At 39.4% G+C, this 26,793-nt stretch overlaps 2 protein-coding genes across 7 annotated transcripts in view; both read left to right on the plus strand.

Moving 5' to 3' along the window:
- The first annotated feature begins 103 nt into the window (after positions 1-103).
- LOC103815677 (uncharacterized) lies at positions 104-20,266 on the plus strand. Of its 4 annotated transcripts, none has more exons than XM_018907921.3 (19): positions 104-207; positions 1,404-1,489; positions 2,360-2,428; positions 2,881-2,911; positions 4,061-4,111; positions 4,670-4,720; positions 5,029-5,109; positions 5,768-5,904; positions 7,744-7,866; positions 9,319-9,358; positions 10,267-10,380; positions 10,742-10,856; positions 12,875-12,920; positions 13,211-13,270; positions 15,327-15,434; positions 16,494-16,590; positions 17,607-17,798; positions 18,617-18,737; positions 19,754-20,266. In XM_018907921.3, exons 2-18 carry the CDS (start codon positions 1,439-1,441, stop codon positions 18,694-18,696), a joined length of 1,446 nt encoding a protein of 481 aa, XP_018763466.2. In that variant the 5' UTR covers positions 104-207; positions 1,404-1,438; the 3' UTR covers positions 18,697-18,737; positions 19,754-20,266. The 4 variants fall into 4 exon arrangements, with proteins under 4 accessions (XP_018763466.2, XP_030088286.1, XP_030088275.1 ...); XM_030232415.2 differs by lacking the exon at positions 104-207 and adding an exon at positions 545-765; XM_050971184.1 differs by lacking the exon at positions 104-207 and adding an exon at positions 545-765 and having other exon boundaries at positions 4,064-4,111.
- A 1,994-nt stretch (positions 20,267-22,260) lies between these two features.
- The window catches only part of TEX10 (testis expressed 10), a 55,392-nt gene continuing 50,859 nt past the window's right edge, over positions 22,261-26,793 (plus strand). For 2 of the 3 annotated variants that reach the window (XM_018907978.3, XM_009101376.3), the window contains exons 1-3: positions 22,261-22,339; positions 22,758-22,993; positions 25,672-25,860. In XM_018907978.3, coding sequence (XP_018763523.2) covers positions 25,681-25,860 — 180 coding nt within the window. In that variant the 5' untranslated portion in view covers positions 22,261-22,339; positions 22,758-22,993; positions 25,672-25,680. The remainder of the gene's footprint in view (positions 22,340-22,757; positions 22,994-25,671; positions 25,861-26,793) is intronic. The other variant, XM_030237371.2, reaches the window with a different exon arrangement.

Here is a 26,793-nt window from a genome sequence, read left to right on the forward strand (position 1 = left end):
CGCCCGCAGGCCGCCGCCGCCGCCGCCGCTCCCTCCAGCTTCCCGCAAACCCCGCGCTGGATTCCCGCCCGCCGCAGCACGGGCGGCGCAGCGCCGGCCTCTCCCGCAGGGGACACCGCCGTGTGCCGCGGGAACAGCCGGCCCGGGCAATCCCGCGCCCGTAGGTGCGGCGGCGCTGCGGGGAGGCGGCCGTGGAGAAAGGCGGAGGTGTGTGTGTGTGTGTGTGTGTGGGTGGGTGTATGTGGGTGTTGTGGGGAGCGGAGTGCGAACATCCGGCGGCCGCCACGAAGGGGGTGGGCAACCCTGCCTGCACCGGGCACGGGCGGAGCTGCCGGGACGCACGTCCCTAGCGCGGTGTGCCCATCCGCATCTCGATCCCGCGGCCCCGGAGCGGAGCGGGATAAGGAATCCCCACCCCGGTGCGGCGGCCGCGGACCCAGCACGGGCTTTACCTCCGACAGCGCCCGGCGGCCCACGCGCCTGCGCGCCAGCGCCCCTAGCGGCGGCCGCGGGAAGGGCCGGGGGCTGCTGCGGCCGCCCTGTTCCCATTTCCGTTCCCGTCCCCGCCCGCCGGCGCCGAGCTCCCGGCCCGCGGCACTGCGCGGTGCCGTGCCCGGTCCCGCCGGCTCCCGCCACCCCTCCGTGCCTCCTCGCTCCCGGAGTGGCGCAGTGCCCGCCCGCGGGCGGGTCGGTGGCAGGTGCCGGTGCGGCAGCGGGGAGCGCCCTCAGCTCCTCCGGGCTCTGGACGCTGCCCGGCCCGCCGCGGTGAGTTGTGTGCAGCGGCGGCCCGGCGGTCTGCCGGCTCCGGCGGGAGCAGTGCCTGTGTCCTCCTCGCCGGGGCTGGAAGTGCCAGGAAGGGCGCTCTCCCGCCTGCGCCGCTCTTGGCGCGGGGTTTGGAGCTTCGCGGCCTCCCTGCTTCCTCGTTCCGTTGCCTGCCTCCTTCCTTTACTTCCTCCCCCCTTCCTCCGGGAGGGAGCGTGTCCTTCTCCCGACCCCCGCCGCGTGCCTCCTGTTCCCCAGGCGCGCCCCGGGCACTGCGTACTGGCAGTTCCCGATGTCTGTGTCATCTGTCCCAGCCCATGCGCGCAGTCCTATCCCAGGAAAGAAGGGGGGAGCTTGAAATGCTCCAGATTAGTTTTTGTTTCATTAGTTTTTGTTCTGCGTAATCTTTTGGTGACGTTAATGTTTCCCGAGGGAAGCTCGCGGAGAACAATTGTTTCTTTCCATGCTGTAGTTTTGCTCTCGAGTTGAAAATAGGATTATTAGCCTGGGAATTTAAAGGTTGAATATGACTCAAGGCGAGGCGCAAAATAAAGCTGGAATGTGCCCAACCCTCGTATAGACGGAACAAAAATGTAAATAATTTTGTGAAGCTCAAACAACAGTTTGCAATCTTTCTGCAGTTTTCCTAGAGTTTTTAATCATCTAAAGACTGAATATGGACTCTGAAAGTGAAGTAAAGAAGCAAACAAACCCCTTTTACTGCAATGTAAGTATTCACTTAAAAAGTTGTCCTAAACCAAGTATGAACGTTCTTTATTTTTTTTTTCTCTTGAGCAAGCTTGGTAAATAGCATTGGACCTGAACTTATTTTGGTGACTTTGTCATGTTTGACTTAGCTGTGTGTTAAGAATGGCTTGTTAAAGTGAATAATATTATGTTTATAAATAAAGGCATTCTTTTTCGTGGGTAATTAAGTGTAGATCCTATTCAGACCAAAAAAATTCCTGATTTCCCTAATTATCAGGTTTATTGCTGTTTTTTTAACAGCATACTGGGATTTTAAGAGGAGAAGAAAATATTTGGGCTGCTGCAGTTCATTCACGTGAATTTAAACCTAATCTGATCTCATTCTGAGCTGGCCCAGGCATAAACCAGCTGTGAAGGGGAAGTTTCCCAAAGGGAATGAGGCAGGCCCTGGGCTGATGAGAGTAGGAGTGTTAGTGTGGATGCAGCACTGAGGGGACCTGGCTCACCTCAGGCAGGTATCATGGCTTGTCACAATTACGCCCTGCCTGTGGTTCACCCTTCCTCTTGAATGTGTGAGGAAGGTCTTGGATCTGTCTTCATTTATCCACACTTGCCTGCACAGAAAGTGTTGTGAGACAGCTGCAGAGTTCCGGAGCATCTGTAATTCTTACATGATGTGGAGGCTCTGGTTCATTCCACTGTGTTTTGGAAGTCTTGGAGCCTTATAAAATTCAGTTTCAGGAGGCTGCTCTCGTTTTTCTTTGAAGTAGTGTACCTTTGTAGAATTTAAGCTATACCAACAATTTGATAGTAAATCTGTTTTGATAAAAGTGGCATTTTATTTCTCTTGGTCTGTGTGCAATGCTAGAAATACTTCTCTTTAATCTAGATTTGCAAAATCTGGTGTTCTTCTGCATTAAACTTGCAGACTCACTTCCTTGGAACAAAACACAGTACGGTAAGATCAGCTTTTGAATGCACCTTTTGTCAGATTTTACCAATTCATTTAGCAAGATTATGGGTTTTGAAATCTAGTTTTTATTGTGGTGGTGAAACATACAATTTCAGATATTTAACTAATTTTGCTAATTTACTGTCTTCTCTACAATGATAGGACATGTTTTTGTACATTAGTCCTGTCAGAAAATGTTACAACTTTATGTCTGGTAAAGACAGTACGTGAGAATACATGGCTGTTAATAAAGGGAGAATGGAATTACTTAAATCAAGGACAATCTTCAGAAGAAAAAGGGATGTTTTCCTTTTTTAATTTTCATGTAATTGTTCATCTGAGATAGTCTGTGGTGTTGGTATTAATTGAACTTATATATAGTGAAAGCTTTGAATTGTTGTTTTTTGACTCTTAAGTGCCTTTCTTATTTTTTTTTGGTTGATAACTTGATAATTCAGGTTGAAGAAGCATTGAAAACTCATGGCATGCGTAAGTGCAAGATTTTTTGCTTCCTGTTGTGTCCTGTACCCAGATCTTTCTCCCGACTCCAATGTAATTGTTTATGAAACAAATGAGAAAGTATTTTTCTCAAGACTTGTCCTTTAAGACCTGTCTTGTGTTTTTTAATGATATAACTGCCTAATCAATCAGTAATGTGAGCAAGAGGTACTCAAAGTTGATTAACAAGCGCTAGCTAGAAGATTAAATATCACCTACATTAAATTTTTGAGAAACTGTAAAGAATTCAAGGCATTAGAGCCCTTCAAAACTTAAAATATAATTTAAAAACCTATGCTTCTTAAAGCATGTAGAAATACTCTACCTACTTTATACAGTAAAGTATATACAGTACTTTGTTTCTGAAAAGGGGTTAATTTGCTTCAGCTAATGAAGATATTTTTAATACTTTTAATAGATTTAATAAATCATTAACCCTCCTCTGGGTCTTGATGAACTCGTTTATTTCCAGAAGGAGTGAAAGTGTAACTACATTTGCACTTGTTCTCCTAACTTGGTTTCATGATGCACCAAAATGCCTTTTCAGGTTTCTGCAGTTCACTGCTCCTAGAATTTGGTTTGAAAGTTGTTGTTCAAGTCAGACATAGTCATTGGACCTACCTGATCTCAGAATTTTTGTTTGGACTGTAATGGAAATTAAAGTGATGAAATATTTAGCAGCTGTATGCTTGCTGAAATAAATGTCCTAAAATTCCTGGATGCCCTCAAATGTTTAGAGACATTTGACTTGATTGATCTTCCTCTCTGCCTGCTTCATTGAATTGCCTGACATGAAATAACTTTGTTGTTGTTTAGTGTGAATGTTTTTTGTCCATCTTCTGGAGCATGGTGCTAACGACACCAGGGTCATGGGTTCAGTCCTTGAACAGGACTCGATGATCCTTGTGGGTCCCTTCCAACTCCGAACAGTCTGTGAATCTGTGAAAAAAATCTCTTAGCACATTCAAAACAACTTAAACATAGCTTAGTTTTCTCATGTCAACAGAAGCTCAGAGTGTTTTTCAAGTAGTTAGTCAGTTATTTTACCAAATTATTTTTTATACTAACAATTTTGTTTCTACTTCTGTGGGATTCTTTTTTTTTCTTCTTTTTTTTTTTTTTTTTTTTAATTTAAAACAGAAGGTTGCTCAGGAAAGAAATTGAAAACACCTGTGAAACTTCCTGATTTTGGTAAGAGTGTTTAACATCTCTCCCCAGACCTCCCTCCCCCCTGCCCCACCCCCCAATAAAAAAAAGTGGAAGAAGTAAAAAATTTTGAGGAAAAATATTACAAGTGAGGTCCAGATCTTAGCCGGTCATTGGGAATTAATTTCTGTTCATTGTACTTTCAGTCTGCAGTAATATTTTGTAATAATGCTTAATTTTTTCAATTCAAATTCAATTTAAAAAGAGTGGAAATAAGATTGGAGGGGATAATGTTTCATGATAACTGACTTAATTAGTGATGTGGGACCATGTATGAGCAGGGACTTGTACATGACTCAGTGATCCTTGTGGGTCCCTTCCAACTCAAAATTGTCTGTGAATCTGTGAAAAAAACCTCTTAGCAGGTTCCAAACTAAACATAGTTTAGTTTTCTCATATCAGCAAAAGCTCAAAGGGTTTTTTCTAAACTAGTCAGTTATTTTACGAAAATGTCCTTTCAGTTGTACTAACAATTTTATTTCCACTTCTTTCAGATTCTTACTTTTGTTTTCTTCTTTTTTTTTTTTTTTTGTGTTAAAACAGAAAGTTGCTTAGGGAAGAAAGTGAAAACACCTGCAAAACTTTCTGATTTTGGTAAGAATGTTTAATGCCTCTCCCCACACGTCCCTGAAAAAAAAAAAAAGTGGAAGAAATAAAAAATGTTGAGGTACAACATTACAAGTGATGTCCAGATCTTAGCCGGTCATTGGGAATTCATTTCTGATCATTGTATTTTCAATCTGCAGTAATATTTTGTAAAAATAACTTGATTTTTGCAATTCAAATGCTTTAAAAAGAGTGGAAATAAGATTGGGGTAAAAAATGTTTCATAATTACTGGCTTAATTTGTGATGTGGGACCATGTATGAGAAGGGATTCACTTGTATGTGAATTTCTTACAGTGCCGCTTGAGCCAGGGAAGTTTCATGGGCAGACATTGGAACACCAGCTCAACACATGTAAAGATTCAGAACCTGCACTTGGTGAGGGCTTTTAATACTGTAATTGTTTGGTTTTGTGGTATTTCTCTTTAAAGAGTACAGACCAGTTTTTTAAAATGTAAAGTTAGGTAATGTGTTACAAAACTCAATAGTATGGTATGGAAGTGACAGATTGTAGTGACAATATCATTGGATTTGGCTTGGAACATATTTGATTAGATATCTCATGTTGACAGTATTCTCTAGACACAATCTAAAGTGTTATGACAGAAATAAACTTTAACTTAAGAGATCAGTGTGGCTCTTTGCAATTTAACTACCCATCCAGTGGAGGGGAGATAGGACTTGACAGAAAAAACAACCAGAGATATATATTAAGATACATTCTCTTCTAATTAGTTAAAAAATAATCGTTGCTATTATTTTTTACCATTTAAAAAAAATTGTTGAGTCCTATGTGGTAAGCATAAGACACCCTAAAAACATCAGTTTTACACCTTTGGTGTTCAAAAAGTCTAGACACCCAAAAGATAAAATATCTGATGGTTCCAAAAGTCTTCAGTGATGTATTTGACATGCAGTAGTAATCTTTTCCATATATGTCAACACTTTAAGATCAGTTCTTTTGCATCCAGCGCTGATGATTTTTTCCAGCAAACATAAAATTTCCTGAGTTGTTTGTTTGTTTTTTTCAATGCAGGACTTAATTACATAATAGAATATCGATCAAAAGACAATGTTCCTTTTCTCTATGAATGTCAACTATGTTACTGTAAAACAGGACTGTGTAACATGTTCATGCATGTTTGTGGTTCCAAGCACAGACTGGCATTCTTGGTAAGTTGTTTTGTTTGTTTGATTGATTGATTGATTGTTTTAATGTAATGATTTAAGGAGAGCATTTGTTAGTCATATTTTGACTTTTCAAAAAATCAAAATTAAGGTTTTACATGAGCTTCTCTGAGAATCTTGGTATTGTAGTTGTGCAGCTGTGATGAATAGACCTAAAATTCTTCTCATCAGTAACGTGTTTGTCTGTCCATTGCTTGATACTGAGTTTAGTTTATTCTGTTTTGGTTGATCAATAATGAAATCTATAGCTAAAATGGACTAGAGATAGATGTTTGACTCATTTTTGTATTATGTAAGAGAACAGTATAATTGAAGAAACTATTCCATCTTTCAGATGCTTTGAAAGGAACATATTTATAAATGAACATGATGTATATTAGAGAATGTGATACATATTAGATTATTAGATAGAGTGACTTGGAATTAGAGTGGGGGGAAAACCCAACTCCTGTTCTGTTTTGAGGCTGGACAAGAAATGTCTGTTCTGTTGCTTGTTTTATGACAAAGATCTTGAGGTTTGTGTCAGCTCACAAACATTCAAATAAGTTATCATTTTCAATATGTTTAGAGAATTGAGGCTCTCCAGTCTCTGAATATTTGGGGGTATATTGGCTTAGGATGGGCTTTAACAAAACTGAGAGAGCAATATTCTGAAAAGTATTTTGATGCTCCCCATAAAAGTCTCTCAGAATTGGTATTATGTTGAACACATCTTAAAGTCATAGACAGCTGAGTTCACATAGTATTTTGGGGCAGCTTTAGGCCTAATGTTGGGTGTGCTGCTGTGAATTTGCAGTGATGTCTTTCATAAACACCATGCTGTTTCTGGTCATTCATTCAGATAAACATGCTGAGTTTTGATGTTCTCAGCTATTGCATTTCTTGCTTACTTGGAACTGTTTCTTGCAATTCTGAATCTTACACTTGTTTACTGCATCTCTGCTAAATTCTTAAATACTATAAAAATATAATAAGTCATGAAGGATAACTTTTAAGTTGTGCACTTGAACTGGATTACCCTAGGTAGCAGAAGAGTCAGGAGACTAAATGACTGGAATTTGCTCTGCTGGAAAAGGAGCCTGGGGGTCCTGGTGGATAACAAGCTCAAGATAAGTAGCATAGCTTGGTATCAATGAAGGCTAGCAGCAAGTTGAGCTCTACTAATAAGGGTACAGCCAGTAGATCAAAGGAAGTGATTATTCCCATGTTCTTGATCCTTGCTAGGCCATATCCAGGGTATTGTGTTCAGTTTTGTGCTGTTGCAGAAAGGAGGCTGTTTATGAAATTGAGCTAGTCCATTGGAGAGCTGCCAAGATAGTCAGGGGCTGAAGCACACTTGTTCTATGAAGAGAAGTTGAGGTAATTTGGTTTCTTCTGGCTGGAGTAGAAAAAGGATCAGAGGGATCTAACAGTAGCCCTCCAGGACTTCAGAGGAGGTTATTAAGAAGGCAGAACCAGAACCTTTTTGGAGCTTCTTGGCAGGAACATAAATTCAAGCAGGGGATTTTCCTACATAACATAAAGAAGCTTTTTGCTGTGAGGGCAGTCAAGCATTGGAGCAGGTTGTTCAGAGAAAGGGGGAAATCTCTCTCTCCAGAGGTTTTTAGATCCACGCAGGCAAAGCCTGACACACCCAGTTCAGCATTCAGTGTCGACCCTATTTTGAGCTGAAGATTTGGCTTCAATTCCCTAAATTATTCTGTGCATAACTATTTTAATAAGTTCTGCTATATATATGTAGAAGTTGATTTAGTTCTCATGATTATTAACTGTGCTAGATCTAGAAGGAGTTGTGTGACTTAAGGACTTGCATTTATTTTCTAGAGACAACATTATCCAGAGATAGCAGAATCTGATGAATTTAAGGGTAAAGGCCCTGAACTAACCAAAAGAGTTAGGGAAATTGCATTAACAATTGAGAAGAAAGAAGGAAGAAAACAAATACAGGTACATTTCTCTTAAGAATCCAGAAGCTTTATATTTAATAAAGAAAAAGAAAAGTAATTTCCATTATGGTGGGCAGATTTGCTTTGGAACATGGGAAAATCTTGCTTTTTTAGCCTTCTTTACAAGTGTTTTTTCTCATTTTAGTAATTCTTCCAGGATTATTCTGGACAAAATTTCTCTGAGTGTACAAATAACGCAAAATATATATTCTAATATTTAATCAATTCTCAGCTCTGTGTGTATGTAAAATAAGTTGGTTTTTTTTTATTGCTAGGAAACTGCCTTTATAACTTTTCTGAGTAGTTTCTGCTTTGTAAGCAGCTTGTGGCAATTCTCAAGGAAGCCAGGTAAAATTTCTCATAGTACAGGTGGAAGTGTGGGAATTTGCAGGTTAACATGAGATAAACGGCAGTGCTGTGGCATCACAGAAGTGCCATAAACTTAAATTCTTAGGGAGCTGCACCCTTAGAAACACATTCATGTGGGGATATCTTCATATTGCTCTCTGTTGATACTTACTTACACTGCAGCAGTATTTATAATACCTTTATGTGGTCAGGATATTGGTGAAGTTTCTTCTTGAGGTGCACCTTACCACCAGCTGATTCATGACAAGCTTATTGAGGTGCTCACTGTTCTTCGTGGTACATGTTAAATTTGTTTTCTCCGTCAACTTCAATTTCTGTCAGCACCCTGCTTGTTAAGCAGTGTTTCCTGATGAGATCCCTAGCTAATGCTACTTCACATGTGCATGGATGTCTCCTTCTAAAGTGGAGCTCCCAAGGTTCCTGTGTTAGAGCTGGCAATGTCCTGCCCGTTCTGTGTGATACTATCGCACTCAGGTTCAAGGATTAGAGCCTGCTCTGATCCTACCCTTTTCTGATAAAAAACAAGTATGAGTATATTGGAAGATCAAGTCAAGAATGAAAGCTGTAGAAGGGAGAGATTTCAGATTATCAAATCCATTCTGTCTGTCCTTCATTTTTAACCTCTGCTTAAAAAGAAAAGCAACTGACTGTTGGTAGCAACATTTTCATTTGACTTACTTGAATTTCTTCTTGACTTGAGATTGTTTATTTTACTTGAGACTTATGTTCATGGATATGGAAATATTTACTTCCAACTGTATTTTGTAGACGTTTTTGTTTTTCTAGGTAGTTCATTACCTCCATAGGAATCCATTCTCGATGTAAGGAACTTTTAAAAAGCATGTGCAACCTGGTTTAATTTTGCTGCTATATCTTCTGAAACCAAGTGTTTAATTTTCTTTTTTTTTCCCTAAGCTCTAGAAGAAATTTATTTCTGATAAATAAATGTCCAGGTATCTAACTTATTGACATGTGTTTTACACTACTGGTGATATATTCCTAAAAAAAAATTAAAATTAATGCTGATGAAATATCTATGAAATAATTTTATCCACAAAATAACTAAGATAATTTTTATTTTTAGGTTGTTATAGGTGGTCCAAAAAGAAGGAGATGGCTAGAATGTAAGTGTGCTCAGTGAGGTGCAAATTGTCCACTTCTAATTTGGCCCTCCTTTGATATAAATCAACCAGGGTAGTCTTTGCAGTGCCAGATACTCACCAGCATTTTGGTGAACTGGACAAAAGGAGCAGGTTGGGACTCTATACTACTAGTTAATTTTCAGTACAGAAATTCACACAGAATTCTTAAAGCACAGCTATAGCTCTTATCTCTGAAAGAAAACTTTTTCTTTTACTAGCCATTGATACTCACAAAATTATAGGAATGTGGTATCTGTGAGATTTCCCCACTCAGTTAATGTTTTAAAACTCATTGTAGGTGCAGTGTTGTCCAGCTGGACAGACAGTATGACTGAATGCCACTTGGGGAAATGGTTAAACTTTGCTATGATTTGCACTACCTGAAAAATAAAGATCTGAATTAAAACTAAGGTACCTAATTTTAATGTATATTAGCATGTAAGTGGTACCTTAAAATAACTCAGAAGTAATGAGATCATCTGAATTAGCAGTGTTGTACTCCAAAGAGAAAAAATAGCCATTTTGAATCTAAAAAAGTGGTCTGAAATAAGCTGAGTCCTATTCAAATTAGATTTCTTGACTGTAACCTGTTGGTTAATGTGTCTTATTTTGCATGTGACTTCGTAGCATTCCACTATATTTATAGTATTTACATATTTTAGGAGATGCAAGCATGTAATTACAACCAGGCTATAAAATACTTTAACTTTGTTGCTGATTTATAGTTCGTATTTAATATGGTGTCACATAATAGTACTTAAAAAATTATTCTTGGGGTTTATAAGTACTATTGCATAGAAACAGAGCTAGGTGAAATTGAAGTGCAGTAGTAGAACCACCCTCTATCAAGATAATGTCCATTGTGCTACATTTCAAGCATGTTTGTTTAGCTCTCAGTGCAGAGGACAGCCCTTCAACAGCTAAAGTTCAGCATGTGGATGCGCCCCTTAGTAATGCCGAAGAAACAGATAATAAAGATGGGAAACTGACAGAGCCTATGCAAGGTAGGAAGAGAAATTATTTCTTTTATTGGCTTTTAAAAAATTTTCACCAGTGCATGAGTTATTTACTACTGCATGTGCCTGTTCATGGCTTCCACAGCTGAGTTATAAAGGTGAATTTGCACAGTTGGGTGGATGGCCTTGGGGTCTGTGGCAAAGGAAGGAGTAATCCCAGTGTTTGTGAAGAAAACGTTCTACTTCTACTGATTTTTTAGGTTAAATTTTTATTTTTCTTCTTCATAAGATACCTTACTTCCACCTTTAGGTTTTATTGATGTTGTTTTTCAAAGTATTCTTTGTTTAGAATATTTTTAAAATTAAAACACTGGAAAAACATCACTTAATATACTTTTTTCTGTTTTAGATGAAAATAATGTTCAGGAGGAGAATGAAGAAATGCAGGAAGAACAGGGAAAACCAGATGAAAAATTTGAACCTAATAATGCTATTGAAAGCAGCAAAGGCAACAACTCAGAATGGTAAAAGAAAAAAACCACCACCTTCAAACCCATTTAAATTAAATTAAAGGAAAATGTGCATCACAATTGGCTGTATTGGATTTGCATAGTAAAATCCATGTCTTCTGAAATTGTGCTCAGCTGTAAACTTCTGTAATCGACAGAAAACCTGGTGTATGTAAAGTGACCTCAGACTTTGCTCTGGATGCAACTGGCTCTTGTATTTAACTATTTTCCTTAAGGTATAGTTGTCATGTGCTGCTCAAAATGTTCCAAAAGTATGTTTCCTGGTATGGTTTAAAACTGCCTCTTTTACAGGTTCGTGTCACATAGTTAAAGTGGTATGCAAACTGATTTTGGAAGGGAAAGACAATCAGTAGTAGATGAAACAGTTGGGGTTTCTCCTTTACAAATGATTTTGTGGAGGAACAATAAGTGTTTCAAAAGAGCAGCTGTGTTCTAAAACGGTGAAACTGTGCTTGCTGCTTGTGGGCATCTTATTAGTAACAGAGTTGTGTGTTGAGTAACCTTCAGCCTTTGTGTGAGGAGGACATCTCCAGCATTGGTCACCTTCCTGCCACACCATGAGCCACAGGAGGGCAATTGGTAAGGGATATACAGGCAGTAACCCAGACACAGGACTTTTGTTCCAATGATTTAGTTACTTGGTTTTTTCTTAATGGTGTTCCCATGGAATGTGTTCTAACTTTAAACCAGTAGTATCTCTCCCAGACATGGAGGGCTAACACATTTTGCTTGTTAAAGGAGAAACTTTCGTGTTCCTGAAATATGTATTTTCAGACTTGCCTCTCTGTGGAACAATCATTATGGAAAACAATGAGTTGAAACCAGATTCAAGTCCAGGTTTATGAATCTTTGCATTTACTTATTGGCTTTCAAATAACTAACAGTTCTGAATCAGAACCAGTTTGTGAAAACATGAAGAGTAGGAAATGGATAAAAGCTCATCCACTTCTGGAGATGCTGAGGACTATTTCTGCCTGGTACTGATCTTCATTGTGCAGTCTTGTACTTTTGAATTTCAAGAATAGCTTCCTTTGGAATATCACTTAATGTTTTTCATTTAATCTGGCTCAGATGGATTCTGGGTGACTATAAACAGCCAGGTGTTTCAGTGACAGACTGACTTGGAAGTTAGTTGCTAAATTAGGGCTTCAGCTTGTTCCTTTACTATTTATTTATCTATTTTTGTGAGACTGCTGAGAAGAGATGATCTCAATACATGGTGTCTTAAAAGACCTAAGATCAGATCCTCATTGACAGCTTGTTTCCACTTAGAGATTTTGCAATGCCTGTCTGAGAATTTCTATGACTCCTCATTTCTTTGTAGTTAAGTTTCCAAACAAACAGTCATCTGAAGATGCAAATTATTTTATCATCATCTGCTTTTACTAAACTTTTGATTCCTGAGAAACATTTCAAGGCAGAAGAGGGCTTAGGCTTGGAAGTCCTATGGTTTTGGTTAATTTAAGAAAAACCCAGCCACACTCAGCCCTGGTTCCTGGGCTTGCAAAGGGATGGATTGTAGCTGTAGTAGTTGTAATGGCAGAACAGCACAAACATGGCACAAGAATGTTTTGCCATATGAATATTTTTATGCCCATTATTTGGTGACTGCATTGTAAAACAATAATTTTTTATAATTGGATTTTTTAAAGGCTAGTTTGTGAAGTGCTGATAAAAATCCAACTGTAATTGGAAGCCTTGTCTTGCTGCAATGTGTACAAAAATCTTACAGCTATTGCCACCAATGTCAAGCTTTTTTATTAACTCTGGGCTTTAGAGTTTATGTGCTAGATAATCACACTGAAACAAACCCATACTGCATAAATAATTTTTATGATGATCTGGGATGACTGGGATTTCTCTGAGGAAATAATATGTGACCTTTCTTTCAGAGTGTGTCAGAGCTACTGTAGTGGTAGTGTGTCAGGAATTTAAACTGATTATCAGTTATTGGCTGGCTACACATTTTTGCTGGATCAGCCAACTGAATGTTTTATTTATTTTATTTTAAGGTGTGAGACCAATAAACAATCAGAAGAAGAAAACAAGGAAGCTCAGGTGAATATTTTTCTGTTAATGGGTTACTCCAGTTTCCAAATAGTTGGGGGAATAATTAATTTATGATTGGCAATGGTTTTTGCTTACTTAATATTATTCCCAGTAAATTAGCTACAAAGTTAATAAGGCAAAACTATTAACAACAAGGTTTTTTTGTTATGAAAACCTGTGTGCACATTTCATGACAGCACAAACAATTTGAATTTTTAGAGTAACTGTAATTATTTTTGTTTATTCAGATTTAATGCATATAACAGATCTAAGGACTTCTTTCTTTTTATGTAAAACAGCAAGAATTTACAGCAGATCCTGAAGAATTCACTAGTCAAGAAGAACTGTTGGGTTATTTGGTGAGTGTTAAATCATACCTTGCAGGATAATTTTTGGAAGAAAAATTTAAAAACTAAGGAATGAAATCACTGGTTTGCTAAGTCTAAAATGTAGCAAATAATGAAAGGCAGAATGTAGGCAGTCTTGTAATCTAACAGATTACCATTTTGCCAGAAGGCAGGATTCAGAATAATAATGAATGTGACTGAATTTATAATGTGTCTATTAATTTTCAAGTTTCTAGACATTGCTTTTGCCAAAATATTGGCTTACTGTCAGAGGAATTACTTTCAGTGAAGATTCTTTTTTATCAACTGTATCTTAGCTTCACTCCTTAACTATATGTTTAGGTAATATGACCTTTTAAAACTTTATTTCTCCTTTGTTTCTATAACTGGTCTATAATTTTCAAATGAGGAATTTGGAAAGATGCAATTCAGTAAAGGAAAGAAGCAGAATGAAGACAAATATCAGAGATACATAGAAAGAAGGGATTTTTAAGAAATAAAATGCAAGTTGTGTATTTAAAACAGGGCTCCCCCGACACCATGGCCCAGAGTGCCATAACTGTAAAATCTGCCTCTCTAAAGTAAGTGTCAGTACACTGGAATTCTGTTCAGGTGTTGAAAATGTGTATTATGTACGCACACACAGCAGTGATACAATCAGTAACAGTGGAAAGCTGTCGGTTTGCAGTTGTTAGATCTATCAACAGTTGTGATCTTGCATACAGAAATGGTGATTTCCATAAAAGCACTGAAAAACTCTAAGGAAATCTTTACTGATAATTGCTTGACTGATCTACTGCATGGTAATTTAGGCACTATTGACACTATCATAAAATGGTTTTGTCCTCTTTTTTTATAGGTAATTATTAGGTATAGAGATTATGCCTTGTTAATAAAACTTGAATTTGTTTTAAGGCATCTTCTTTCTTAGTGTGATTGTCTTCTGAGAAGAAAAGAGGACTGTTGGGGATGTGATTGGAACAGTGTTCTGCTTTGGAAAGTGTGAAAATCGTTTATTTTTGCATCTACAGTAATTTTTTCAAAAGCTGCATTGTGCTTTTATTGTTCTTGGATTCAAAGGTTTGTTATGTGGTGAAAAGTAATTTTACAGGTATCTTTTTTGCACTTGCTGTTTGTGTTCTGTAAAGCTGTCCAATAATTTTCCATACTGTATTCTTTTATTACCTCCTAGCAAAGATATCCTTGCCACAGTTTACTCTTCTTTTTTCAGCTAGCTTTTGCAAGATCTTCTTTAAATATAACTTGTGTAAACCAGGAGACAGAAATACTATTAGTGTTAAAAATGTAATACAGTCCCTGTTACGCTGTCTCGTATGAACTTAATGCTAAGTTTCTTTTACTTATTTTCCATTGTCTGGTGTGTTTAAAGGTGTTTGTTTCTAATCCAGAAGACTTTGAGCTGTTGGGACACACATGGAATTCTTTGCTTTGTCCACAGGAAAGTGTTTCCAGCAGAACTTTCTTGGTATAGATGGGTGATAAATGTAGCCCTCTCTGTGAGTGCTGTTGGTGCTAGAATTTGCTTCCCTAGTAGAGCTTCACAGCTTCAAGACTGCTTTTTCCTTAGACTTCTAGGGAAAAAGAAGGTTAATGTAAAGCAAGGCAGCATGTACATTTAAATTCAGTTGCATTCTGGCTTTTTGCTACATTCTAGAGAAATTGGTTATGACTATATTGCCTCAGGGAAGGTGTACACATTCATTTGTGTGCAGGCGTCTTGGCAGGAGATCAAAATACTTAAGGATTTTGCATTATCTTCTATATATTTCCAGGCATATTTTTGTGTTATTCCTTTTTAAATGATTGTGTTGGGTAGCTGCATCTTCCTTCTCTTAGGTTTCTCTTTCATTCTACTTTCTCTCCCCCAGTTTTTGGGATTAAAAGTAAAAACTGTATTTGCTTTGTAATTCCATACAAGTCTGACAGAAGGATGGAGACACAGAGAAAATGAGGTTCCTGCAGGTTTGTTTATAAATTTTGATACTTCAGCTTTTCTGAGGAAAAATGTTTTATGGTATGTTGTTTTGTTTCTTTTTTTTTTCCCCAGCAAAATTTTGAGATACTGAATGAAGATGATGCTTCATTTATCCTGAAAGTTACACAGACTCTCACAAATGCACTGGTGGAATATCGTCAGCAGGCTGCATCAAACAAAGTAATGTGGATTTTGTTTTGGTTTGTTCTGCAAACCTGTAGATTCCTGTGATTGTGCATTTTTATTATTATAGATGATATAATAAACCAAAAAATGCTGTGGAGTTTTGCTCGTTAAATACATAAATTTTGGTACTGATGATAGGGTAAAATTTTAGCTTTTCTGTTGACAAGTCTTAATTTCTGTTCAATGGTGCTTGCTTATTTTTTATTGTCGATAGAGACTAAAAATCATCTTGTCGCTTATTTCCCATGCTTTTCCTTCCATCTCAGTTTTTCTGCTACTTTTGCCCATTTTTAAGTTAAGCTTTTCTCATCTCTACTGACTTGCATAACACTCCTGTTCTGTATCCTGTTTCTGTTCCCAGGCTTCACTTTATTCACCATGTAATCACGCATCAGTGACGTGATTTTTTTTTTCCTATACAACTTCTGGTCCTACTCTTTGGACTGTTCTTTCTGAGGTCTTCTTCTTCTTCCATTATTAGAAACCCAGTTTTTCCCCTCTCTGCTATTACTTGTGACTGACTTAGCTTTACATAGGCAGTATACATGGAGGTGTTTAGAGTACTTCTCTGAGGCTGCTGACATGTTACAAAACAATGAAGTTCTAACTGAAATAACTTCTAACCTATAAGAAGGTTATAGGTTAGAAGTTATTTCAGTTAGAAAATAAAGGTTTCTTTTGGTGTGGAAGACCAAAATGTTTTCCTACATTAGGCCTTGTTAGGATTCTAAACTGTTTACAACTGTTAATTTTTTAGCTAAATCTTCTATTTTGAGTGTAAAATGCTTCCTTTTTAGAGCTGACAAGTTGAGAATTAGGCTCAATGAGTCTATAGACTTCATTGCCTAATATAGAGCTTTTTCAGACATAGATAGTGACAGTGTGTACAGAAAAGTTATTAACCCTATGATTTGCAAAGAAATACTTAATTTTTCAGATTTGGTAGCAGAAATACTGGTCTTTTATTTTGTTTGTGATCATTAAAAATGTAGTAGTTCATTGTTCCAAGAAGTTGTCCTGACGAGATTTTAATTTTTTTTTTTCAACTCCTAGGACCACTTAGGTGCTGGATATAATGGTGAACCAGAACTAGAATATTCCACAAGACAGCCTGGCCCAACTTCAGCAGATATTAATGACTCTGACACTGGTAATGTTGGCTTTGCAGTCTTTAATATGGTTTAATCTTAATATTGAACGTTGTATAAATGATAGTAAGCCTTTCTTCCTGCTTTTCTAAAAGCAGTGCTTAAGAGTAGAATAAAGCCAGAGCCAAGTAGCATAAATGAATAGTTTTGGGGTTTTTTTCCCCTTTCTCTACTAATATTACAAAGAAAAAACTTTTATTAAAACACATTGATCCTACTTAACTATAGGATTTGGGGAGAAATTGAGTTAGTATCAACTCTGACTGTCCTGTGTCTGTGTTCAAAGGCACCTCTTTCTAAGTAGACTTTCAAAGTCTCTTTGAATTTTTCACCCCCCACCCCCCTCCCCCAATATTTTTTTCCCTTCTTGATGGAGGAGATGTTTCCTGCAGGTTTAGTCAAATCGAGATGTTAGCAGAAAGTTATGTGGCAGAGGATGGATAATTCTTTTTAAAACCTGAATACTTCAGCTACTTGGGCTCAGTATTTCTGATTAATTTTTTCAAAGAATCCTGGATTTCTTGGAGGTCATTTTCTTCTGATAGAAACAAATGGCTGTTTTTCTTAAACTTAGGAAGTACAGTCCTCTGCTTGGAAAGCCAAGATACCTAGAATACTAGTGAAGCTATTTTGTGGGATTTTTTTTTTTCCTGTACTTTGTCAATTTTCTAGTTTTTCTGGAAAGTTTAGCTTTTGAAAATCTTAATTTTTACAATGGTAATACCAAAACTTGCAGTGACTTTGAATATATTAGATTTGAGACTTTTATTGTGTTTTTATAAGTATAATAAAATAGCTTTCACCTACCTCCCCACCCTTGTTTCTCCAGGATTTTCTGTAACTGGACAGCTTCCCTGACTCTTGGTTTGAAAATGCAGCAAAATCAGGTGTGATCAGTACCAGCAATGCTCTGTGCCAGACTGGACATGCTTGCTTTGAAAAGCCCTATTTAGAGAAATAAGTGGTGAAGTCTCTTCAGAATCCTCTTTTACTGACAAACAGTATTTCCATTCTTTAGACTATTCAAGCAGCTGGTCAGCTAAGCAGTTCTTACCAGCCAATGAAGATGAAGCCCAGAACTTTTCAACTGGCTCTTCAACATATGAGAACAACTTCACAACTGAGTTTTTGAACAGTGTAAGAAACATGAATGCTGAGGAAGTTACTGATGCCCTACACAAAATAGCAGCATCAAATCCAGCTTTTAGAGGTAATTTGCATGCACGTGTACACACACACACATACACACATATAAACATATACATAACATCATTTATTAGCCCTGGGAAATATTAAGGACTTATATGGGTTGAACAACTTTGATTTATTAAGGAGGGTTGTAGAGAATTATTTTTTCCCACCCTGTAATTTTTGCAGGATCCAGTTTAGGAATGGTAATTCAGAATAGCTGCTTTCCCATACAGGCATTAGTAATTGCTGTTTTATTTTTTTTTTTAATTCTTCTCTCGTTTTTGCATAGTAACATTTCCATGAGAGACAGTGAACTAAAACCAAATATATTATTATTAGAAAATTAGAATCCTCTCTGAACTGTAAGTGGAGAAATACTAGTTTCGTGAATAGCAAAGTGAAGAATTTTTTATTTACCAGTTCCTGAAAGAAGCGTATTTGCACAATATTAGAAATAATAAGGAATCAGAGACAAGTAGTCTCCCTTTTGCTTACAACTTTCTAAAACTTTCTAAAAACTGTCAGCTATTAAACCTACCCATGTCTTCAATCAACTACTGCTCTCTCTTCAGAAGCTTCCTGTGGATGTTTCTAAGCTTCTCAGAGTGTGTAACCTCATAAAGGTTAAAAAAAGAACACTAAAGATGACTACATCATAGGAAAACTTACAGTATCCACGCACATACTGATTGTTCTCTGTTAAGGTATTTTTCTTTTAATAAGGAAAGATCCAAAACTCAGCATCTGAATGTTTCAGTATAACATGTATTTTTAAATGAATTTTATCATAAAATTGCTTGTTTCTTGATTTTGTTTGTTTCTTTGCCTTTAACTAAGGAATTGATATACCGAATGTTATAAGGATCCTGACTGAAAGTGGAACTCTGAGGGGACCAAGCAATGGCAGCACACAGTGACATGGCACTTAAAAGAGATAATGTAGCAATGTTTACTTTCTGTAAGTTTGTTGTTTTACTTCATTTTACCTCAGTGGCGTTATTTTGTTTTACATTTAAGTTTTGTACAGTGTTTTTTATATTAAATTAATAAGTTGGTCTTGATATTCTTGTTATTTATTTTTCCATTTAGTTGAAAGTTCTGTATTGTGGAAAGGTTGTAAAACTCATTCTTTCTGTGTTAAAACAGCTTTTTAAAACAGGTAACTTGCTTTCTTCAGTATGATTGAATACTGTATATTGACAGTCTGAACTTTTCCTCATGTTGATTCTTTTACAAAGAATTATCAGCAGAATGAACTACTGCACTCAGCAGTACAAACTCATCCTACAACAAATGCTTGGAAGTTATTCCCTGTGGCTGCTGGGACTGACTAAAAACCCTTTGTAATCAAAAACACTTTCCCACATAAGGGTTATGAACAGGTCTCTAGCTTTTTTTCCTAAGATTAAAAATAATAATAAAGTCAGCGCTGTCAGTCTCATGCTGAGATGAGAAGTGCCTGGATTATAGCTGATTTAGGGATCATAGAAGTTCAGCAAAGTTAATAGAAGTTAGGTATATTTTGCAAATTTAGAGATATTTCCCAACAGGAAATATAAGCAGGCTCTGGCTAAGAGGCACTGATGTGGTGGCAAAAGTATCTTCTGTCTTTTATCCTGCCAGTATGAGAATGAAATGAAAGCTGGCTTACACTGTCCTTCAGGCTCTTTTAACACGAACTTTTTTCCAACAAAAGTAGTAGTGGTTCTGACTGAATGTACATGTCTATATATTAATGACTTCTACTTTTGTAGGAGGGTGAAAAAACATTTTGAATGGTTATAGATTAGTTTGCTTGGGAAAAAATATTTTTTTAAAGCGATTAAAATTCACTTCCTGCTCGTGATGCTGGTTAGCATTCAGTGGTTCTAATTAAAGCTTTTCAGCTTTGCAGCCAAATACTGGTGTAACTTAGACATGCTGGGGCCAGATGGCAAATGAACTTTTTAGTGTTAACTAACATTTTTTTTTCAGATCTGGATGGAATTTGAGAATTCTCATCCTGATGGTTTCACATCTTCATACCATGGAATGCAAGATGCAGTAAAACTAAGGTAACAAAGAAAGCAGCAACAAAAATTATGAGTTTTATTATGTGAACAGACCCAGGAAGGAAAACAGTTCACAGAAAAATTAAAACACTGTGTTTTAAAGAAACTCTGAGGAATTTCTGGAATGCATCTAAATCTGTTCTTATCAGAGGCAGAGATGGAACCAGAGTTCTTACAGTTCATTTACTCTGTATAGGAACAGTGTTAATGCCTCCTTAATGGAGGTGAACAGCAAAAATTCTGAATTCTGAAAATAAAAATAGAAACATCTTTTTCCTGTTTGTTTTCAAAATGCAGAACAATCCTTGTATTAAAATAACAAAATCAGAATATTCAGCTGTTATAAATGACCATCTCTGAGACAGCTTCTTTTTCCTCTTACTGTGGAATCATTCCAAGTGGAAATAAGGTTACAATAAAGTTGGAATAACTTGGATATGAGATGGATTTCTTTGCTTGGGTGCAGGAGGAGTATGCTGAAAAAGGAGAGACCCCTAAATCTGTAGTACACTGACATAAAATGATTGGATGGTGTGCTGCAGAGTGCTGCTGTGCCTCTCAAAGACAGCTGAGAAACCTGAACTGGGTAAGAGTCAGCAAGTTATGCTTCTGAAATCGTTTTCAAAGAACACAGTCCAACAAAGTCCATTCAGCTGTACAGCTTTTTTCTCCCTTTCTTACCTGGTGCAAATAGAGGCTGAAGAAGCATTGTATTATTTTGTTCTTGTATCTGCCTCTGTTTTGTGATGGCTTGGTGTATTCTTATACTAATGGAAAACTGTATATTTGTTCCAAAACACATTTTAGTGTTTTATTTGTGTCAGTACTGCACAGTAAGGGAAAAAAAAGACATTATCTTTACTGATAATACTCAAACAATGCTGTCAGCTGTATTTAATATGCGGTTTTGGTTTCTCACAATAACAGCAAGGCAGACTTTTGAGGTAACTAGAGAATTAATTAAATTTAAAGTTAAGCAATACCAAAAATTAAACAAAGAGAAAATTAATTTTCTGTCAAGCTTCATCTAGGTTTTACATATTTTACTGAGACCAGAGATTTTGAGGAAATTATTTTTAACAAAAAGCTGCAGAACTCCTACTCCTCACAGAAGGCAGAAAGGGGAAGGGAGAAGGTGTTCACAGGTTAATTGACAAGATATTAGAAGTCTAGAGCATGCAACTGCAGAGTTACCATCTGGTGTGAATTGAGACGTTGTAGACAGGTGTGGAAACATCCTCCTCATTTGTTGCTTCCTGGATCTCCCAGGGTTTTGCACGCTCTGATGTGGGAATTAGTTACCCCTCTGGAGCAGCAAGCTTTATCTGGGTACGCACGTCCAAAAGCCTGCAGCATGCCTTCTGGTTTATATGTGAAATAATAACAATAACCTCAAATGCCAGTGCTGACTCTGCAGTGCCTTCACTGAAAGAATCACAGAATCAATTAGGTTGGAAAAGGCCTCAAGCCTAACCCATGACCCAACACCATCATGTCTACTGAGCTGTGGCACTCGTGTCTTTTATTAAATACCTGCAGGGATGGTGACTCCATCACCTTCCTGGGCAGTCCATTCCAATGTTCAACCCTTTTCAGAAGAGAAATTCCTCCTGATGTCCAACCTAAACTACCCCAACACATTTTAAGACCATGTCCACTCATCCTGGTGCCGATTGCCTGGGAGAAGAGGCCAACCCACGCCTGGCTACACTCTCCTTTTGGGTGGTTGTAGAGAGTGATAAGCCCCCCCCCCCCCCCCAACTCAACCCAGCCTCCTTTTCTCCAGGTTAAATAACCCCAGCTCCCTCAGCTGATCCTCACAGGACTTGTGCCTATCTAGGCACTGGTTATTATTAATGCATTCTTCTTTCTGCTGTGGTGTCAGAGCAACTATGCTTCAGGGGAAGGGAGTACATCTTCACAGAACCACAGAATAAACCAAGGTGGAAGGGACCCACAGAAATCACCGCGTTCAGCTCCCAGCCAGGGGTATATCCTGCACAGGATGCCCTAAAAGTCTCACCATGTGCTTGAGAGCCTTGTACAAACAAACCTTGAACTCAGGCTTGGTGCTGTGATCACTTCCCTGGGGATCCTGTTCCAGTGCCCAGCCGCCCTTGGCGTGAAGAGCCTTTTTCTTACCTCCAACCCAAACCTCCCCTGACACAACTTCAGGCCATTCCCTCGGGTCCTGCCCACTGGTCACCACAGAGAAGCGATCGGTGCCTGCCCCTCCTCTTCCCCTCTCGAGGAAGACGCACACAAGCAGAGCTCTATCCCGCACGAAGCCGAAGTCTTGGCGCTGCGTTCCCGCCGGGCCGGGGACACCACCGGGACCCCCGGGGCCGCCCTGCCTGCAGGGGGCGCCAGCGCGCGCTGCCGCGGCGGAAGCGCGCGTCCCCCTGGCGCGCGGGGCGGGCGCTGGCGGCGCTGCTCACGTGGGCGGCCGCTTCCGGGCAGGCGCTCGGCGGGGGCGGAAGCGGGGCTGGCGCTGTCGCGCGCGTGGTTGGTGAGTGAGGGACCGAGCGGCCGCGCGCGGCCGGGGCGGGAGGAGACCGGCGAGGAGGAGGATTGGAATCCGGAGCCCGGCGCGGTCCCTCTCGGTCCGTGCCTGCTCGCGGGGGCCGCCGCGCTCGCCCGGCCCCTGCGCCAAGGGCCGCCCGCCTTTTGTGCGACCCGCCCTCCCCTCACGTTCCTGCGCCAGGGAGGCGGCGGGAAAAGCGGGAACCGCGGCGGCGCGGGCCGGGTGCCGCTCCCGGGGAAACCGGCGGCATCGGCTCCGCCGCGCCCCGCCGCCCCTGCCCCATCTCCCCCGGCGGCTTCTCCTCGCCGCCGCTCCCGCCTCGCCCGGTGCTCCCGGGGGCCGAACTCGCGGCCTCTCCGGCGCCGGGCCGGCACTGACGCGCCTTTATTTGAACGCCTCGTAGAGCGACTGGAGCGGGGCGGAGGGAAGCGGCGTTCGGGGAGCGAGACGAAGGATGTCCCGGGACGGCGAGGAAGGCAGCGTGACGGCCTAGACCCGCGGGAGGAGCGGCCGCTCCGGCGCTCGGGTACGGCGGGCGCGGCGCGGGGTCGGGCGGTGTGCGGTGCGGTGCGGTGCGGTCCAGGTGGCGGCGGCGGGGGATGCGCTGTCGGCGCGGGAGCCGCGCGGAGGTGATCGCCTGTAAGTATCGCTGTGCTGTGCCGGGAGAGAGCTCGCCCGGGGGGAAATCTTTATCAGATCGGAGGAGTCGGTTAGGGCGTATGCATTGCCTTCGAGTTTCTCAGGATTTTCCTGACTGAGCAAGGTTGTGAGGTTCCCGAAGGATGCCGCTTGAGAGCTGCGAGGGAGTGAAACCAGAATCATATGGTTGGAAAAGAGCTCCGAGATCATCGGGTCGTACCTGTAACCGAATATTTTTTCTGAGTCTGAGATGAGGGTGCCTGAGTGACATCAGAAGTGGTGTCTGAAAACGATGCATGCTGCTTTATGTTTAAGGAAGCCTGCATCGATTGGACGTTGTTCTAATGTTTTGGGTTGTAAAACCGTGTTAGCACTTAACTGTTAGCACTTAGCTCAGTCTCGCTGGAGGAGACCCAGGTGAAAATGCACAGAATCACAGATTAGTTAAGGTTGGAAGGGGCTTCTGGAGATCAGTCCGCCTTGGCAGGCGGAGTCCAGTCCGCCTGCCAAGGCAGTATAACCTAGAGCAGGTGACATAGGAATGCATCCAGGTGGGTTGGATTGTCTCCAGAGACCTTCCTGGGCAGCCTGTTCCAGTGCTCTTATATCCTTAAAGTAAAGAATTTCTTTTTCACGTTGAGGTGGAATTTCTTGTGTTTTGGTGTATGGCAATTGCTCCTCATGCTGTTGCTGGGCACCACTGAAAACACTCTGGCACCATCCTCTTGGCACCCATCTTGGAGAAATTTAAATGCAATAATGAAATTCTCTCTCAGTCTTCTCCAGACTAAACAGGCCCAGCTCCCATGGTCTCTCCTCGTAAAATGCAGTTTGTGTAAAAAGGCAGTGTTTCAGCAAGAAGTTTCATTGAAATAGTTACATAATTTCATGAGCTGTAGACAGTTTTGCCTGATGTCTTATTATGTAGCCACTGTGGTGCTTACATACTTACATTTTGTAAGGATTTTATCCTTTGTTATGACATGGTATGGCTTGGAAACGAATGGGTTTAGATTACCAGTTATTCCCACAATATTTATTGTGAGGTAAACTGTGCTGCTTTTAGTAGGAGAAAGGATATTTTACAAGCCTTTTCCTTTTAAAAAACCGAATTGACTCTGTTCAGTTGTGTGCACACCTGTATTGCAAAGTTTTTATACTGATTGGGAGCCAGACATCTACTCTTGTAAAAGCAAACCTTGTAAGTGGAAATAACTTCTACACCAAAAGTTCTAGCTATTTCTATATATCAAGTGGTGAAATTCTTGTAATTCTTTCCTAAAAAGATGCATATGGTAAAAATCAAACGTTTATAAAGCCATGGTTGTTATAGTTGGACACTAAAGGATCTTTTTCTTTTGGCACCAGGCTCCCAGTTTTTTAAAAGCCTTTTGAGTTGATAGGTTACTAGCGCCAAATTTGTACTTCAGTTAAAGTGGTCTTGCATATGATTTTTTAACCTGGTGTGTGAAAAGCAGAAATAAATTTGTAGTCAAATGTTGGTGTAATCAGCTGTTTAAATTGTTTTAAAATAATAGAAATTGACAGTTTGTTTAAAACATTCTTTAATGATTATCCTGTTGATGTATCTATGAAATACTCCAGTACAGCACAAAGTTCAGCTTGAAGTCCATTGGGAATATCAGCTGTAGGAATGATGATCACATCCAGAAGAGAATCATTGTTTGGATATGTTATTTAGAAATTTCTGGGTTTAGTCAGTTGTATTGTTGGGGGTTTTGGCTTGGGTTTTTCTTGATTCAGTTTTGGTTTTTTTTTTTTTTTGTGGGGAAAGTGGATGGTGGTTTGTTTGAGGTTTTTTGAGAAGATTAAATAAAGCAATCTGTGGTGTAGTGTTTGTTGGGGCCTTTTCAATGTGTTCATTTTTTTTTTTAAGTTGGTAGAAGTAAGTGTGCTTCAGTATCAAAACAGGTTGAACAAAAGCAAAAAGCTATTTAGAAACATATGGGGCTTTTGTTTTGGTTATTGTACCTCTATTCCAGTATGTTTGTACAGCTTACAAGTATAGTGGCTCAGATTCTCATTTCTTATGCCTTATTAAAAATGTCTTTGTTTTCCTTTTTTTTTTTTTGTCTGTAGGTGCCCATTTGTCCTCTTCTTTCCCCCTACTTTTAGTTATATTTAAATGCACAGACTGATATTTTCAGTGTAACTTTTCTTAGGTGTTTTGTGTCCTTTTATTTGTGAAGGCCTGTTTAAACCTATGATTGTACATGTGCAGGCTGTGTGCTGTTAGTGATGGACTTGGTGAGCAATGTACATTTGAAAGGGAATGGTTTGCTGAGCTCCTTGGCTTGACAAGAACTGAGTATGTAAAAAGTTGATTTGTTGGCAGGAACTTTTTAAAACAAAACCAAATCAGCAACTTAACTCTTGGTAAAGCAGTGGCAGATGCAGATATCTGAATGCTTTTTAATAAAGTAGTTCCCAAAGCAAAGGGCTAAAGGAGCAGCAGAATGCTTTCTGGACACTGGTAGAGCAGCTGCCTGGAATCAGTCTGCATGTCTGTTTAGTCTAGCATCTTGTCTCAGGAGTGGACACTCATTTATGCAAAGACAAAAGAATGAAAACAGTAGCTGTTGTTAGGAGGTTGCTGCTCTTTGGTGGAAAAACTACTTTTGTTTTGTATTTAATGAAATTAAATTCTCTTTTTGCAGAGAATCAGAATGACTAAAAAAAGGAAACGTCAGGAGGATTTCCAGAAAGTGAAATTAAAAGTTGGGAAAAAAAAGCCTAAACTAGAGAATGCAACTGATACTACCTTCAAAACAAAGGCCATACAAATTCCTGAGCAGCTTAAAGAAGATGGAGTGCTTCCTACACAAAATAGAAAACTTAACATAAAGGTATACTGTGTTATTACATTCTGAAATAACAAAAAATTGCTTGCCTTTTATATAGGTTGACTATGTTTACTGCAGTTTGGGAAAAAAACATTTATAAAAAATAAATAAATGCAGCAGGCTATCTGAATGCAGCCTCGTTTTTAAACAATCTTGTATTTCTCTGTGGGGTGGATTTTTTTTTTACTTCCTTTGTGTCATATTCTGTGACTTGCAGCTCTATGCTTAAATGGAGGAAAGCTATTCAGACTGAGGTTTCATAGTTCTGCTTTTGAGAGCAAGAGTGAGAGGACTTTCCTTTGGTCATCCCTCTGTTGAGTCAGTAGGGCTGTGCATGAACTTTAGAACGAGACCGTAGGACAAGTCATTATATCTTATTTTTCCTATCACTGAATTTTGATTATTTGTAATTGTTGTGCTGTTAGAGACTGGTTATATGACAAAGGTCATGTAGACATGCTCTAGATAACTGAGAAGTAGAAAAGTACCAGACCCAGCTAATCTGAGGCCCTGCACCTGTGAAGACACTGTGGCCTTGAGTATAGCTGTATTATGATAACAAAGATGCTGTAGCCGAGAGCAGAGCATGAGAAAAAAGAGATGTAAGTTGTAAAGAATGAAGAAATAAGAGTAACCAATAAACTTATTAGCTTACAGAATATGCATGAACTTATTATGTGTTGTGCTTAAATGTCTGAGGCTCTAATCAATAAACGAAGCTTGCTGATTCTCATATTGAGCTGTCAGCAACTTCCCTCACTGTGACATTGTGCTATAAAATGCATACCATGTTCATTCTAAACCCATTTTGCTATTATGAACAGTACATTGTAAGAATATTATGTATTTTTAAGTCTTTAGGAAAAATGTGCAGAAAATACATGGGGGAAGTTTGAACAGCTTAAAATAATAATGATGGCAAGTATCTATGTTTGT

Source organism: Serinus canaria, chromosome 2 (genome assembly GCF_022539315.1).
Source record: "Serinus canaria isolate serCan28SL12 chromosome 2, serCan2020, whole genome shotgun sequence".
NCBI classification, from domain to species: domain Eukaryota; kingdom Metazoa; phylum Chordata; class Aves; order Passeriformes; family Fringillidae; genus Serinus; species Serinus canaria.

Coding starts and splice junctions, on each gene's coding strand:
- LOC103815677 (XM_018907921.3), top strand. CDS start 1,439: ATGGACTCTGAAAGTGAAGTAAAGAAGCAAACAAACCCCTTTTACTGC. Junction 7,867..9,318: donor AAGGAAGAAAACAAATACAG/GTACATTTCTCT, acceptor TTTTATTTTTAG/GTTGTTATAGGTGGTCCAAA. Junction 16,591..17,606: donor TATTAATGACTCTGACACTG/GTAATGTTGGCT, acceptor TCCATTCTTTAG/ACTATTCAAGCAGCTGGTCA.